The sequence below is a fragment of the Sminthopsis crassicaudata genome, chromosome 2, assembly GCF_048593235.1.
Source record: "Sminthopsis crassicaudata isolate SCR6 chromosome 2, ASM4859323v1, whole genome shotgun sequence".
Taxonomy (NCBI): domain Eukaryota; kingdom Metazoa; phylum Chordata; class Mammalia; order Dasyuromorphia; family Dasyuridae; genus Sminthopsis; species Sminthopsis crassicaudata.
In genome coordinates this window covers 166,865,925-166,879,334 of record NC_133618.1, presented here as the reverse complement: position 1 = coordinate 166,879,334, position 13,410 = coordinate 166,865,925, and the positions used below count along the sequence as shown (strand labels likewise).

Below are 13,410 nucleotides of genomic sequence, written 5' to 3'. Positions count from 1 at the left end.
TCACTATTGCCTTTACAACATAAATCAGAAGAATACTAAAATGTGTCACAACAGTCATTCATGTACTTGAAATATTGTCTAGGTAAATCAGCTTATTTTAAGATTATCTGTACTCAAAGTCTTACCCACAAAGACATTCAAGTGAATTGGTGGTCTTTATAATGATGTAATGACTTGAGCCCTGATGCAGTCTTACTGGACTTTACAAAGCCAATGTTCCAGTACCAGTAAGTGTATCGTCCCAGAGCAAGTAACTTAACCCCTTCTGGGCCTTGGTTTCCTATCAACAAAATGAGAAAGCTGACCCTAAAAGATTTTAATGGTTCTTTCAAATTTATGAGTTAAAGTCTATGAGTTAATGGATTTAGCTGCCTTGTCAATAATGTTTTTCCCTCACTGAAGGTATTCAAGCAAAAGATGAATGAATGATAGAGGACTCTTGTTCAAACATGGATTGGAGTAGATGGGCTTCCAAAGCTTCTTCCAAATATATTTCTTTATCTTGATCTTGCTTTGTAATATCATGTTGATCATGTAATTGTTTTTCCCTTTCTTCACAGGGTTGTCTGATTTTAAGTGATGAATTAAATCATGCCTCTATTGTTCTTGGAGCCAGACTTTCAAGAGCAACAATATGGACTTACAAACACAACAGTAAGTACAAAAGGAATCATGCAAACTAAAGTATGGACAATAGGCATGTCCTTTGAACACAGAATTTTGTTTAGCCTCATGAAATTTTTTATTTTTTAAATTCCTGCCAAAAATAGACTGAAAAAATTGAGTAGTTACTGGCTGTGAATCTGAAACTTCAGCTACTACAACTGCCTTGTGGCTCCATAGTAACCTCAAGGCTGAAGTACCTTAAGCTTCCAGACACACACGTTACATAAATAAGTATCACAGTTGTTGTAATCAGTCATCTTGTGGCAATGTGCTGAAGGAATAATCAATTTCTCTTAAGACCACATTTTAATTGTCCAGTGCTATGAATTTTCCTGAATTCTTATTAGGAATTAGAAAATTTTGATGTTTGTTAAATTTTTATGATACAATACGAAGGAAAATATTTTCTTACTTGTCATATACTTCTAAGATTATATACATCTGGGATAGCTAGGTGGTTCAGTGGATAGCGCACGAGCCCTAAAATCAGGAGGTCCTGAGTTTAAATCTGGCCTCAGACACTTCCTAGCTGTGTGACCCTGGACAAAGTCACTTAACTCCAATTGCCTCAGGAAAAAAAAAAAAGAATATATACATATATATATATATATCTGTATGTATATGTGCATCTCAATATACATATATTTAAATGAACAGATTTAGGCTAAGAGTATACTGCTTATAATGTGATAGAGTCCTGTTTCTTCTTTGGATTGTTGTAAGTGGGGAATGTATGTAGCAGAAACAGTATTATAGTAGGAGTTAAGCATCTCAGCTTTTTGTCCTAGTTCTATCCCTAACCTATCTGATCAGGCTTCATCTCTCTGAGTCTTGGATTCCTTATGTATAAATTATAGTTCAACAAATGAGCTCTGAGATTTGTCTCAAATGAGATTCTATGAAATATTAATATTTTCCACATGTATCCAGTCCTAATTACATTTCTAACCAATACATACTTCTGAATTTCCCTCTCTGTTCTCTCCTTTTCTTCTTCTTCCTTCATCCTTTTCTGTCCTCTAACTTTCTTGGCCTCTTTCTAACTCCACTGCCATGAAAAGCAACTCAAGAGAGTTTACAGGTGATTAAAAAATTAAAAAATTAAGGGAAAAAAGCTCAAAACTTTTCTTAAGTCAGGTGTCAAAAAGACAATAAATAATATTTTTATAAGACTGAAAGTACATATGTCAATAAATCCTTGGTCATTATGAATTAAGTGAAAGATTGTTGCCTAAATAGAAAGTCAGTTTGGTTCATAACCAAATCAATTTCTTTTGTAAAAGTTGCCCCATAACTGCCCAATACCAAGAAGCCGCCACAGTAGATAGAGGATACACTATGAGTCAAAAAGTTCTTTCTTATTAGCTGTATGTCAGGAAAGTAACAACTTGTATCTTGCCTCAAGTTTATCATCCATAAACTGAGGACAATAATAGCATTTACTTCACTGGACTGTTAAGAAAATGAAATGAGTATGTATAATGTGCTTTTCAAGCCTTACTATTCTAAGTAAATATTAGCTATTAACATTAAATGCATATATAACCACAGTGGGGGGGAAAACCCCTATTGACCTTTTTACCCGGAAATTTTACATATTTTAAGACAATGAAATATTAACATCAATAAACTCTCAGTACTCACAATAATCCAACAGAGGTAACAACAGCCCACAAATATGATCCATGAAGGAATTCAATTGCCATCGACAAAAAAAAAAAATTATCTTAAACACTTATGTTCAATTCATTGTTTAGTTTTATCAACTGAAGTAGTTTGTAGATTGTTGCCCCCCCCAAAAAAAAAGATTTCATTTCTACCATATTTTGTAAGTAGAAAGTTTATCGTCATCAATATCTAATGAATCCATTATCATTTTATGAAATTATAGAATTCCCTTTACCAATGCAGAATGGAATTCACTTATACCTTCTTATCCTAGGTGATTCCCATCCATATTTTACACAGTTCTTCCACAGAGGATGTATCTGATGCCCTCAAAATTTTCTTCTAATTCTCTTAATATTTCAGTGATATTCCTTTGTAGTACTCAGACCATCTACCTGCAAAATCCTCACTCTAATTACATTCCTGTTCCTTCTATATGTATCTGATGTTTTTTATATTCTTCTGCAATCACTGGTAATACCCAGCAGCCTGCTAATACTTAAAATGCATTTTTCCATTATTTTAGGAATTGCCTGAAATTTTGTTTCTTCTATGATCATACTGATCTATGTTGATACCCACACTTAGTATAATCAGGAAGATATCAGTGTTTAAAGGAAAATATTTGTGATAAAAGGCCACATTTAAGATCCCTCCATATACTATGAAATTTCATGAATTAGAATCAGTCAAATCCATCTTTCTATTCAAATCTGGATTTATAGCCATCAGCATCATCAACAATTTATATTTATTATAGGTTACAACTTTTGGCATAAGAGCAAAAAACACTGTGATAAGATACATTCTAAGCTCTCAAAAAAGACAGGACATATGCATATAGCATATGCAGAATAGCAAATGAGGAGTGTAGGCAATAAGTACTACATGAAAACTTCAGAGATAGGATAAAAGAGGTCATCAATAGCAAGGAGATAAAAGAATATGCCAATGAGAACCAAAGAACATTACAATACTCCATAATTTAGTAGAATGATAAAAGACAGATTCTAATCTTGAGGAAGCCATTTTATACTTTAAGCTACCTCATTCTACCGGAAGCAGTTACTTGGCATAGTAGTTAGAGTTCTGAACCTGGAATGAGGAAAACCTAAATTCAAATCCAACCTCAGACATATATTAGCTGTGTGACCTTGGCAAATCACCTAACCTTAGGCTACCTAAGTTTTCCAATCTATAAAATAAGTACACTGAATTTGCAAGGTGTTATAAGGATCAAAGATATAATATTTGTAAAGCATTCTTTAAACAAAGTCACATAAACTCTAATTATTATTTTTATTGGGAATATATAGGTTTCTTTGTCTTTTTTGCATAGAAGCTGTTTCAGGGCTTTCATTTGGCTAATGATTTAGACTGATATCATAATGTATTTTGAGAATATTTGAGGATGAACCACATAATGTATCAGAACTTTAAAAGTACATGGTACCTTATGGAAACCTAAAGTTTTCAGCAGACATTTGAAATCTTCAGTGTACTTAATTGAGTCAGATGGTTCAAACTCATAAAAGAAGTGGGAATGCTATGAACCATTTGCAGGAATATATTTTATAAAATATATCTAACTATTGATGGAATTCACCATCTATAAATAGATTAAATTATCTTCTGCAATTGGATCTTATCCTAACATTTGAAAAAGAAATTCACTGTGCTTTGTGCAATGGTACTATAGGTTTTCTAATGACAGAACTGACTTCAGTTTTATGTTGTTTAACTTCATACCAGCAATTTACAACAGCACTCTATACATAACCTCTAGCATTAGTTATTATTCCTTGTTTTTAGTTTCCACATCTTATTTTTTATTTTCATTAGCCACAAGAAACCAACATTTAAGCTTTTAAACTTCTTTGTATTTGTTCCTGGAACAATTCTAAGATAATCATCCTTCTCAAGGTGTCATGAGGATTAACATAATACTGGTACAAGTACTTTAATAAACATTATTATTAAAAATCCCTTGCAGATGTTAAAATGTGGCTTGTTGCAACTGTAGAATCCCATAAGGAGTAAGAAATATAAACTGTAATCTAAATTACTAGGGCTCTCTAACTCAAACATTGAAGCTTTGTGTAACCAGTGCCTAAGATCCAGATATGAAACTGACCAGAAACCAACCTTGATTGTAGTATGTAACCCTTGTGAAGACATGGAAATTTTCCATCTCTGACTTGTATAACTCAAAGAGGTCATCTAATTCATCCTCCTTACAAGAGGAATACTCTTTGTGGTAACAGAATAAAAACAAAGAGTTTGTGTGTGTGTGTTTGGGGTGTGAGACTTTGGGGGTTAATATTCAAATAAAAATAAAATACACACCTGGAAACTCTCATTATGGGTTAAAAACTTCCCCTATCATATTTTTTTAAATTAATTTATTGCACTAAGTAAAAAATAAGAAAAAAAAACAGAATAGAAAAAAGAAAGACAGAAAAGGAATTTTTTTTTAAAAAAGACAAAATAGAATGTTGTCATATACCCAGCAGAATAAAGGATTCAAAATAAATAACAATAAATTTCCATTTCAAGAAAGCATATAATAATAGAATTTATATTCATGAGTATTCATCTTTGCTATATTCAACTCTGCCCCAAACTTTCTTTCGAGCTACCTAATTACTGATGTCAATCTTAAACATATTTCCATGTAAAAAACATAAGCAATTTGATCATGTTAAGTTCCTCAAAATTAATCTTTGATATTGGCTCTTTTCTATTAAGTTCAGGTTTGGTTAAGAGAAAGTCTACAAAATTTGCAAATTCATTGAATGTTCTTTTTTTTCATTCAATATTATTCATAATTTTGCTGGATACGATATTTTTGGCCATAGGCCTAGTTCTTTTGATTGCTGGAATATATGATTTCAGGATCTGAGGTCCTTTATTGTGACTGTTAATAAGTCATACATAATTCTAACTGTAGCTCTAGCATATTTGTATTGGGTTTTTTTTTTTTTTTTGCCTTGTTTGCAATTTTTTTCTTTCTTATCTGGGTTTTTTTTTTAATTTGGTAATAATATTTCTATGTGTTTTTCACAAAGGATATCTTTAATGTAGTGATTGGTGGATTTTTTTCTATTTCTACTTTCCTTTCATGTTCTATCACTCTAGGATAATTTTCTTGCATTGTTGTGTCAGGGCTTTCAGGTAGTCCTATTATTATTATATTTTCTCTTCTTGATCTGTTCTCCAAATCTGTTTTTCTTATAAAATGTTTCAATTCTGTTCTAATTTTTTTTCATTCTTTATATTTTGTTTTGTTATTTCTTTTTTTTCATTTTAAATAATAAATAAATGTTTATGACATATTATGTAATCACCTCTTCCCCCTCCAAAATGGTTTAATTTAAATATTATTTTAATTTATTATTATTTTTATTTTCACAAACATTTACTAGTGTTCTCTCCTATAGTACTCTTTCTTTTTTCTCTTTTTTTCTTTTTAAATTTTATTTATAATTTTTTGACAGTATATATGCATGAGTAATTTTTTTATAACATTATCCCTTGTATTCATTTTTCCAAATTATCCCTTCCCTCCCTCTACTCCTTTCCCTTGATGACAGGCAATCTCATACATTTTACATGTGTTAAAATATAACCTAGATACAATATATGTGTGTAAATACCATTTTCTTGTTGCACATTAAGTATTAGATTCTGAAGGTATAAGTAATCTGGGTAGATAGACACTAGTGCTAACGATTTACATTCATTTCCCAGTGTTCCTTCTCTGGGTGTAGTTGTTTCTGTCCATCATTGATCAACTGGAAGTGAGTTGGATCTTCTTTATGTTGAAGACATCCACTTCCATCAGAATACATCTTCATACAACATTGAAGTGTATAGTGGGTTGGGTTCATTTCACTCAGCATCAGTTGATGTAAGTCTCTCCAAGTCTCTCTCTGTATTCCTCCTGCTGGTCATTTCTTACAGAGCAATAATATTCCATAACCTTCATATACCATAATTTACCCAACCATTCTCCAATTGATGGACATCCATTCATCTTCCAGTTTCTAGACACTACAAAAAGAGCTGCCACAAACATTTTGGCACATACAGGTCCCTTTCCCCTCCTCAGTATTTCTTTGGGTTATAAGCCCAATAGCAGCAATGCTGGATCAAAGGGGTATGCACAGTTTGATAACTTTTTGGGCATAGTTCCAAATTGTTCTCCAGAATGGTTGGATTCTTTCACAACTCCACCAACAATGTATTAGTGTCCCAGTTTTCGCACATCCCCTCCAACATTCATCGTTATTTGTTCCTGTCATCTTAGCCAATCTGACAGGTGTGTAGTGGTATCTCAGAGTTGTCTTGATTTGCATTTCTCTGATCAGTAGTGATTTGGAACACTCTTTCATATGAGTGGATATAATTTCAATTTCATCATCTGAGAATTGTCTGTTCATATCCTTTGACCATTTATCAATTGGAGAATGGTTTGATTTCTTATAAATTAGGGTCAGTTTTCTATATATTTTGGAAATGAGACCTTTATCAGAACCTTTAACTTTAAAAATATTTTCTCAATTTGTTACTTCCCTTCTAATCTTGTTTGCATTAGTATTGTTTGTAAAGAAACTTTTTAGTTTGATGTAATCAAAATCTTCTATTTTGTGATCAATAATGATCTCTAGTTCTCCTCTGGTCATAAATTCCTTCCTCCTCCACAGGTCTGAGAGGTAGACTATTCTCTGTTCCTCTAATCTATTTATGATCTCATTCTTTATGCCTAAATCATGGACCCATTTTGATCTTATCTTGTTATATGGTGTTAAGTGTGGATCCATATCTAATTTCTGCCATGCTAATTTCCAGTTTTTCCCAACAGTTTTTTTCCAAATAATGAATTTTTATCACTAATGGTGGTATCTTTGGGTTTGTCAAAGACTATATTTCTATAAATGTACCCTTTTTTGTCTTTGTATCTAATCTGTTCCACTATTGGACTGGTCTATTTCTTAGCCAATACCAAATGGTTTTGGTGACTGCTGCTATATAATATAGCTTTAGATCAGGTACACCTAGACCGCCTACATCTGACTTTTTTTTCATTAGTTCCCTTGCAATTCTCGACCTTTTATTCTTCCATATGAATTTTGTTGTTATTTTTTCTAGGTCATTAAAATAGTTTCTTGGGAGTCTGATTGGCATAGCACTAAATAAATAGATTAGTTTGGGGAGTATTGTCATCTTTATTATATTCGCTCGGCCTATCCAAGAGCACTCAATGTCTTTCCAATTATTTAAATCTGACTTTATTTTTGTGGCAAGTGTTTTGTAATTTTGATCATATAATTTTTGGTAGATGGATTCCGAAATATTTTATACTCTCAACATTTGTTTGGAATGGAATTTCTTTTTGTATCTCTTGCTGTTGCATTTTGTTGGTGATATATAAAAATGCTGAGGATTTATGTGGATTTATTTTATATCCTGCAACTTTGCTAAAATTCTGAATTATTTCTAATAGCTTTTTAGCAGAGTGTTTGGGGTTCTCTAAGTATATCATCATGTCATCTGCAAAGAGTGATAGTTTGATTTCCTCATTTCCTACTCTAATTCCTTGAATCTCTTTCTCGGCTCTTATTGCCGAGGCTAGCGTTTCTAGTACTATATTGAATAGTAATGGTGATAGTGGGCAACCTTGTTTCACTCCTGATCTTATAGGGAAAAGTTCCAGTTTATCGCCATTATATATGATATTTACTGGTGGTTTTAAATATATGCTCCTTATTATTTTAAGGAATAGTCCATTTATTCCTATACTCTCAAGCATTTTTAGTAGGAATGGATATTGGATTTTATCAAATGCTTTTTCTGCATCTATTGAAACGATCATATGGTTTTTATTAATTTGATTATTAATATGGTCAATTATATTAATAGTTTTCCTAATATTAAACCAGCCCTGCATTACTGGTATAAATCCTACTTGATCATAGTGTATTATCCTGGGGATGATTTTCTGAAGTCTTTTTGCTAATATCTTATTTAAGATTTTAGCATCAATATTCATTAAGGAAATTGGTCTATAATTTTCTTTCTCAGTTTTTGATCTACCTGGTTTAGGAATCAGTAACATGTCTGTGTCATAAAAGGAGTTTGGTAGGACTCCTTCATCCCCTATTTTTTTTCAAATAGTTTATATAACATTGGGGCTAATTGTTCTTTAAATATTTGGTAGAATTCACATGTAAATCCATCTGGTCCTGGGGATTTTTTCCTGGGGAGTTGATTTATAGCTTGTTCTATTTCTTTTTCTGAAATGGGACTATTTAAGCAATTTATCTCCTCCTCTGTTGTCTTCCTCCTCTAGGAAGCCTATATTTTTGGAGAAAGTCATCCATTTCACTTAAGTTATCAAATTTATTGGCATAAAGTTGGGCAAAGTAACTCATTATTTCTGTAATTTCCTCTTCATTGGTGGAAAGATCCCCCTTTTCATTTTTAAGACTAACAATTTGATTTTCCTCTTTCCTTTTTCTGATGAGATTTACCAAAGGTTTATGTATTTTATTGGCTTTTTCATAAAACCAACTCTTGGTTTTATTTATTAATTCAATAGTTTTTTTACTTTCAATATTATTGATTTCACCTTTTAATTTTTGTATTTCAAGTTTAACTTTTGGTTGGGGGGTTTTAATTTGGTCTTTTTCTAGCTTTTTAAGTTGCAGGCCCAATTCGTTAATCTTCTCTTTCTCTATTTTCTTCAAATAAGCCTCTAAAGATATAAAATTTCCCCTTATTACCGCTTTAGCTGCATCCCACAGATTTATGTCTCATCATTGTCATTATCTTGGGTGAAATTATTAATTGTTTCTATAATTTGCTGTTTCACCCAGTCATTCTTTAAGATGAGATTATTCAGTTTCCAATTACTTTTTGGTCTATTTACCCATAACTTCTTACTTAATGTAGCTTTTATTGCATTGTGATCTGAGAAGAAGGCATTTATTATTTCTGCCTTCCTACATTTAATTTTGAGATCTTTATGTACTAATATATGGTCAATTTTTGTATAGGATCCATGAACTGCTGAAAAGAAAGTATATTCCTTTCTATTGCCATTCAGTTTTCTCCAAAGGTCTATCATACCTAGTTTTTCTAATGTTCTATTTACTTTTTAAATTTCTTTCTTATTTGTTTTGTGGTTTGATTTGTCTAAATCTGAGTAAGAGTGCAAGGTTGAGATCTCCCACTATTATAGTTTTACTGTCTATTTCTTCTTGCAACTCTCTTAGCTTTTCCTTTAGAAAGTTATATGCTATACCACTTGGTGCATATATGTTTAGTATTGATATGGCTTCATTGTTTATGCTATCTTTTAGCAGGATATAGTTTCCTTCCTTATCTTTTTTAACTAGATCAACTTCTGCTTTTGCTTGATCTGAGATAAGAATAGCTACCCCTGCTTTTTTGGATTTACCTGAAGCATAATAAGCTCTGTTCCAACCTTTTACCTTTACTCTGTATGTATCTCCCTGCTTTAAGTGTGTTTCCTGTAAACAACATATTGTAGGGTTCTGACTTTTGATCCAATCTGCTCTCCGTCTCTGTTTGATGGGAGAGTTCATCCCATTCACACTTACAGTTAAAATTACTAATTCTGTATTTCCTGCCATCATATTATCCCCAGATTATGCTTTTTTCCTTGACCCCCCTGAACCCCTTCCCCAATATTTAATTTATAGACCCCACTTGTGACGCGCAGCCCTCCCTTTTTTAGTATCTCTCCCCCCTCCTTCCAAATCCCTTCCCTTATTCCCCTTTTCCTTTTCCCTTTTCCTCTCCCCCCTTTTAATGATGTGAGAGAGAATTCTCTAAAAAACAAATATGTCAATTATTTACTCTTTGAGACTCTTCTGATGAGAGTAAGATACATACAATGTTTCTCCCCCTCTCTAAATTCCCTCAGATATGGTATATTTTCTATGCCTCTTCCTGGGATGTAATTTCCCTCTTTTTATCACTCCTTTCCCTTTTTCTGATACTACCCCCTTCCCTTTACTACTCCTCCCTTTTTTTTATATCAGTAAAATCAAATTATCCATGTGGACTTTCTATATATCCACAACAGAGATACAGTTCTCAAGAGTTCTGTTTACCTTTTTCTGTTTCTCTTCAGTCTTGTGGATGTAGATCAAATTTTTTGTTTAAGTCTGGGTTTTTTCTTAGAAACAAATGGAACTCCTCTGTTTCATTGAATGACCATCTTCTTCCATGGAAGAAAATGCTAAACTTAGCTGGGTAGTTTATTCTTGGTTGCAATCCTTGATCTTTTGCCTTTTGGAATATCATGTTCCAGGCCCTTCGATCTTTTAATGTGGAGGCAGCCAGATCTTGAGTGATCCTTATTGTGGCACCTTGATATTTGAATTGCTTTTTTCTAGCTGCTTGCAATATTCTTTCCTTTGTGTGGTAATTCTTCAACTTAGCCACAATATTCCGTGGAGTTCTTTTTTTAGGGTCTTTTTCAGAAGGTGTTCAATGAATTCTTTTGACGCCTATTTTCCCTTCTGTTTCTATTATCTCTGGCCAGTTCTCTTTGATGATTTCCTATAAAATAGAATCTAGGCTCTTTTTTTGGTCATAGTTTTTGGCAAGTCCAATGATCCTCAGATTATGTCTCCTAGATCTATTTTCCAAGTGTATAGATTTTCCCAGTAAGTATTTGATGTTATTCTCCAGCTTTTTATTTTTTTTTTGTTTTGTTTGACTGATTCTTGGTTTCTCAATGAATCATTCATTTCTATTTGTTCCATCCTGAATTTTAAGGAGTTATTTTCTTCATTCACATTTTTTAGTTCTTTTTGTATATGCCCAATTGAGTTTTTAAATGAATTATTTTGCTCTATTGAATTTTTTTCCATTTCCCTAATTTTTTTAAAGAATTATTTTCTTTTTCCAATTCAGAAATCCTACTTTCCTGTGATTTTTTAACCTTTTATAATTCACAAATTTTGTTTCCCTGAATCTCCTGTGAAGTCTTTATTTTTTCCAACTCAAATTTAAGAATGTTGTTATTCTCTATCATAGCTTCTCTTTCCTTTCCCCATTTTTCTTCAAACTCTCTTAATCTTTTTAATAGTTTCTTCTAGGAGAGAGTTATGTGATGGGGGGCAGGTATTGTTCCCTTTTAGGCTGTTATCTGCTGACTCTCTGCTATTAGCTTCCTCAGGGTTGCATACCCACTCTTTCTCTGTGTAGAAGGAATCAATAGTTCTTTTTAGTTTTTTACTCATATTTAAAAAAATCTTTTGGGGTCAGTTCCTGGGGTAAGAAATTATTTATTTATTTCTTTAACAGCTTCCTCCCAGACCAGATGGATGCAGTGGCTCCTGTGCCTGAGCTAATAGAGAGCTCTGGGAGAGAGTTCCCCTCCCCCTCCCTGGAAGTGCCTCAGGGGTGATTAGTATGGCTGAGCTATGAGGGTTGCGCAGTGGAGGCCCCCACTATGTGTCTTAGAGACTTCCTTGAGGTTTAAGAGTGAACAGTAAAGGTGACACAAAGCCCAGCCAATGTGTCCCATGGTCCATGGATATCAGCAGCTGATGTGAAAAGCCCCTGCACTCATACTGGAAGTGTCTGCCCAGAAATTGCAGTCCCTATTTCAAAGGTTCCGCTTCTCTGGGACTTCCACAGCTGAGTTCCACAGCCTCCAGCCAAGCCAGGCACTATGTGAATTACATGTTGCCTTGGGCTGTGTCCCCGCTTTTCAAGCTTTTAACTATCCCAAGGTGAAGACCCAGACAGCAGAAGTCAGCTGCACAGCCTTGCTGAGATCTGTTAGGTCACTTCCAGATTGGGGTGGTTCTAGTATCTGGCTTTATATTTTAAAGTGGCTTGATTTCTCTTCTGGAATGCTGTTTTATAAGCAGAGAAGAGCTAACAGCCTGTGCCAGATTCTTCTATCTCAGTGGCTTCTCTGATCCCAGAGTTCTCCCCAGCTTGATCGGCGCAGTGTGCTAGCACCTCACCCTGTCTGTGCTGGCCTTTTTTCTTCCTCCCCTGGGAACCGATCTTTTCAGTTGAAACTCCAGATTCTCTTCAGCTGGTAAGTCATGCTTCCAGTCCTTGTGGTTTCTATCAGTCCAGCGTTATTTTTGAGGCTGATTTAACTAACTGGTATTGAGGGAAGAATAATCCAATGGCCAATCAACAGAGAGCTCACAGAAAACTGTTGAAGCTGACTCTCAAGATAAAACAAATTAAATACCCAGTTCATATAATTGAAATCAGGTGTAATATTTACCTTTCCCTTTTTCTTCTTTTCCTTCCCAAATGGAGAACATATCCAAATATCCAAATTTCTGAGAGGCTTCACTTTTCAAGTTTTTGATGTTCAGATATTTTTCAGTCAGATCTGATTTTTCATGAGTTTTCTTGGCAAAAATACCTGGAGTAGATTGCAATTTCCTTCTCCAATTCATTTTACAGATCAGGTCAGAATGAGGAAGGAAAAAACCTGTAGCCAGTACAAGGAGGATGGTATGGGAAGGAAGTGCAGAGTAAAGGGATTGGAGGTCTTGATGAGGACCAAGGATTGGGTTAGGATTTTCAAGGCACGGGGAAAGAAAACTTGACAATAGACATGATCAGATAAAAGAATATCAGAGCTCATGAACACTTATGAGTGATAACAAAGTAAAACCAACTCTGTGTTTTGAGGTTCAGTGGACAAATAGGTCATAGGAAAAGAGAAAATTTTAGCAACTGGGAAATCAAGATTGTTAGAGAAGCATCACTTTGTATATGAAAGCAAGAGTTGGGAAGAAGAGAAAAATTATGAGCCAGGCACTGAACTCATTGAATAAAAGACTATCCTGGAGTGGTAAATAAATAGCTGCCAGAATCTTAAATTGAAGATAAATGATAGAATAAATGAATCTCAAAGGAGGAAAAGTTACTGAATGACAGTGAGAGAGTGAAAGCCTGGAAGTTGGGGAGCAAACAATATTTCAACTATACCATCACTGGTAATTTTAAGGGACAAAGAGACAAAGCTGAGTCAAAGTGCAGCCAGGGCCAGAAAGGGCAGTT

General features: G+C 33.8%; 1 protein-coding gene across 1 annotated transcript in view; it reads left to right on the top strand.

Moving 5' to 3' along the window:
* SPTLC3 (serine palmitoyltransferase long chain base subunit 3) overlaps positions 1-13,410 on the top strand; it is a 185,327-nt gene that overhangs the window by 73,791 nt on the left and 98,126 nt on the right. The window contains exon 6 of the mRNA XM_074287852.1: positions 561-654. Coding sequence (XP_074143953.1) covers positions 561-654 — 94 coding nt within the window. The remainder of the gene's footprint in view (positions 1-560; positions 655-13,410) is intronic.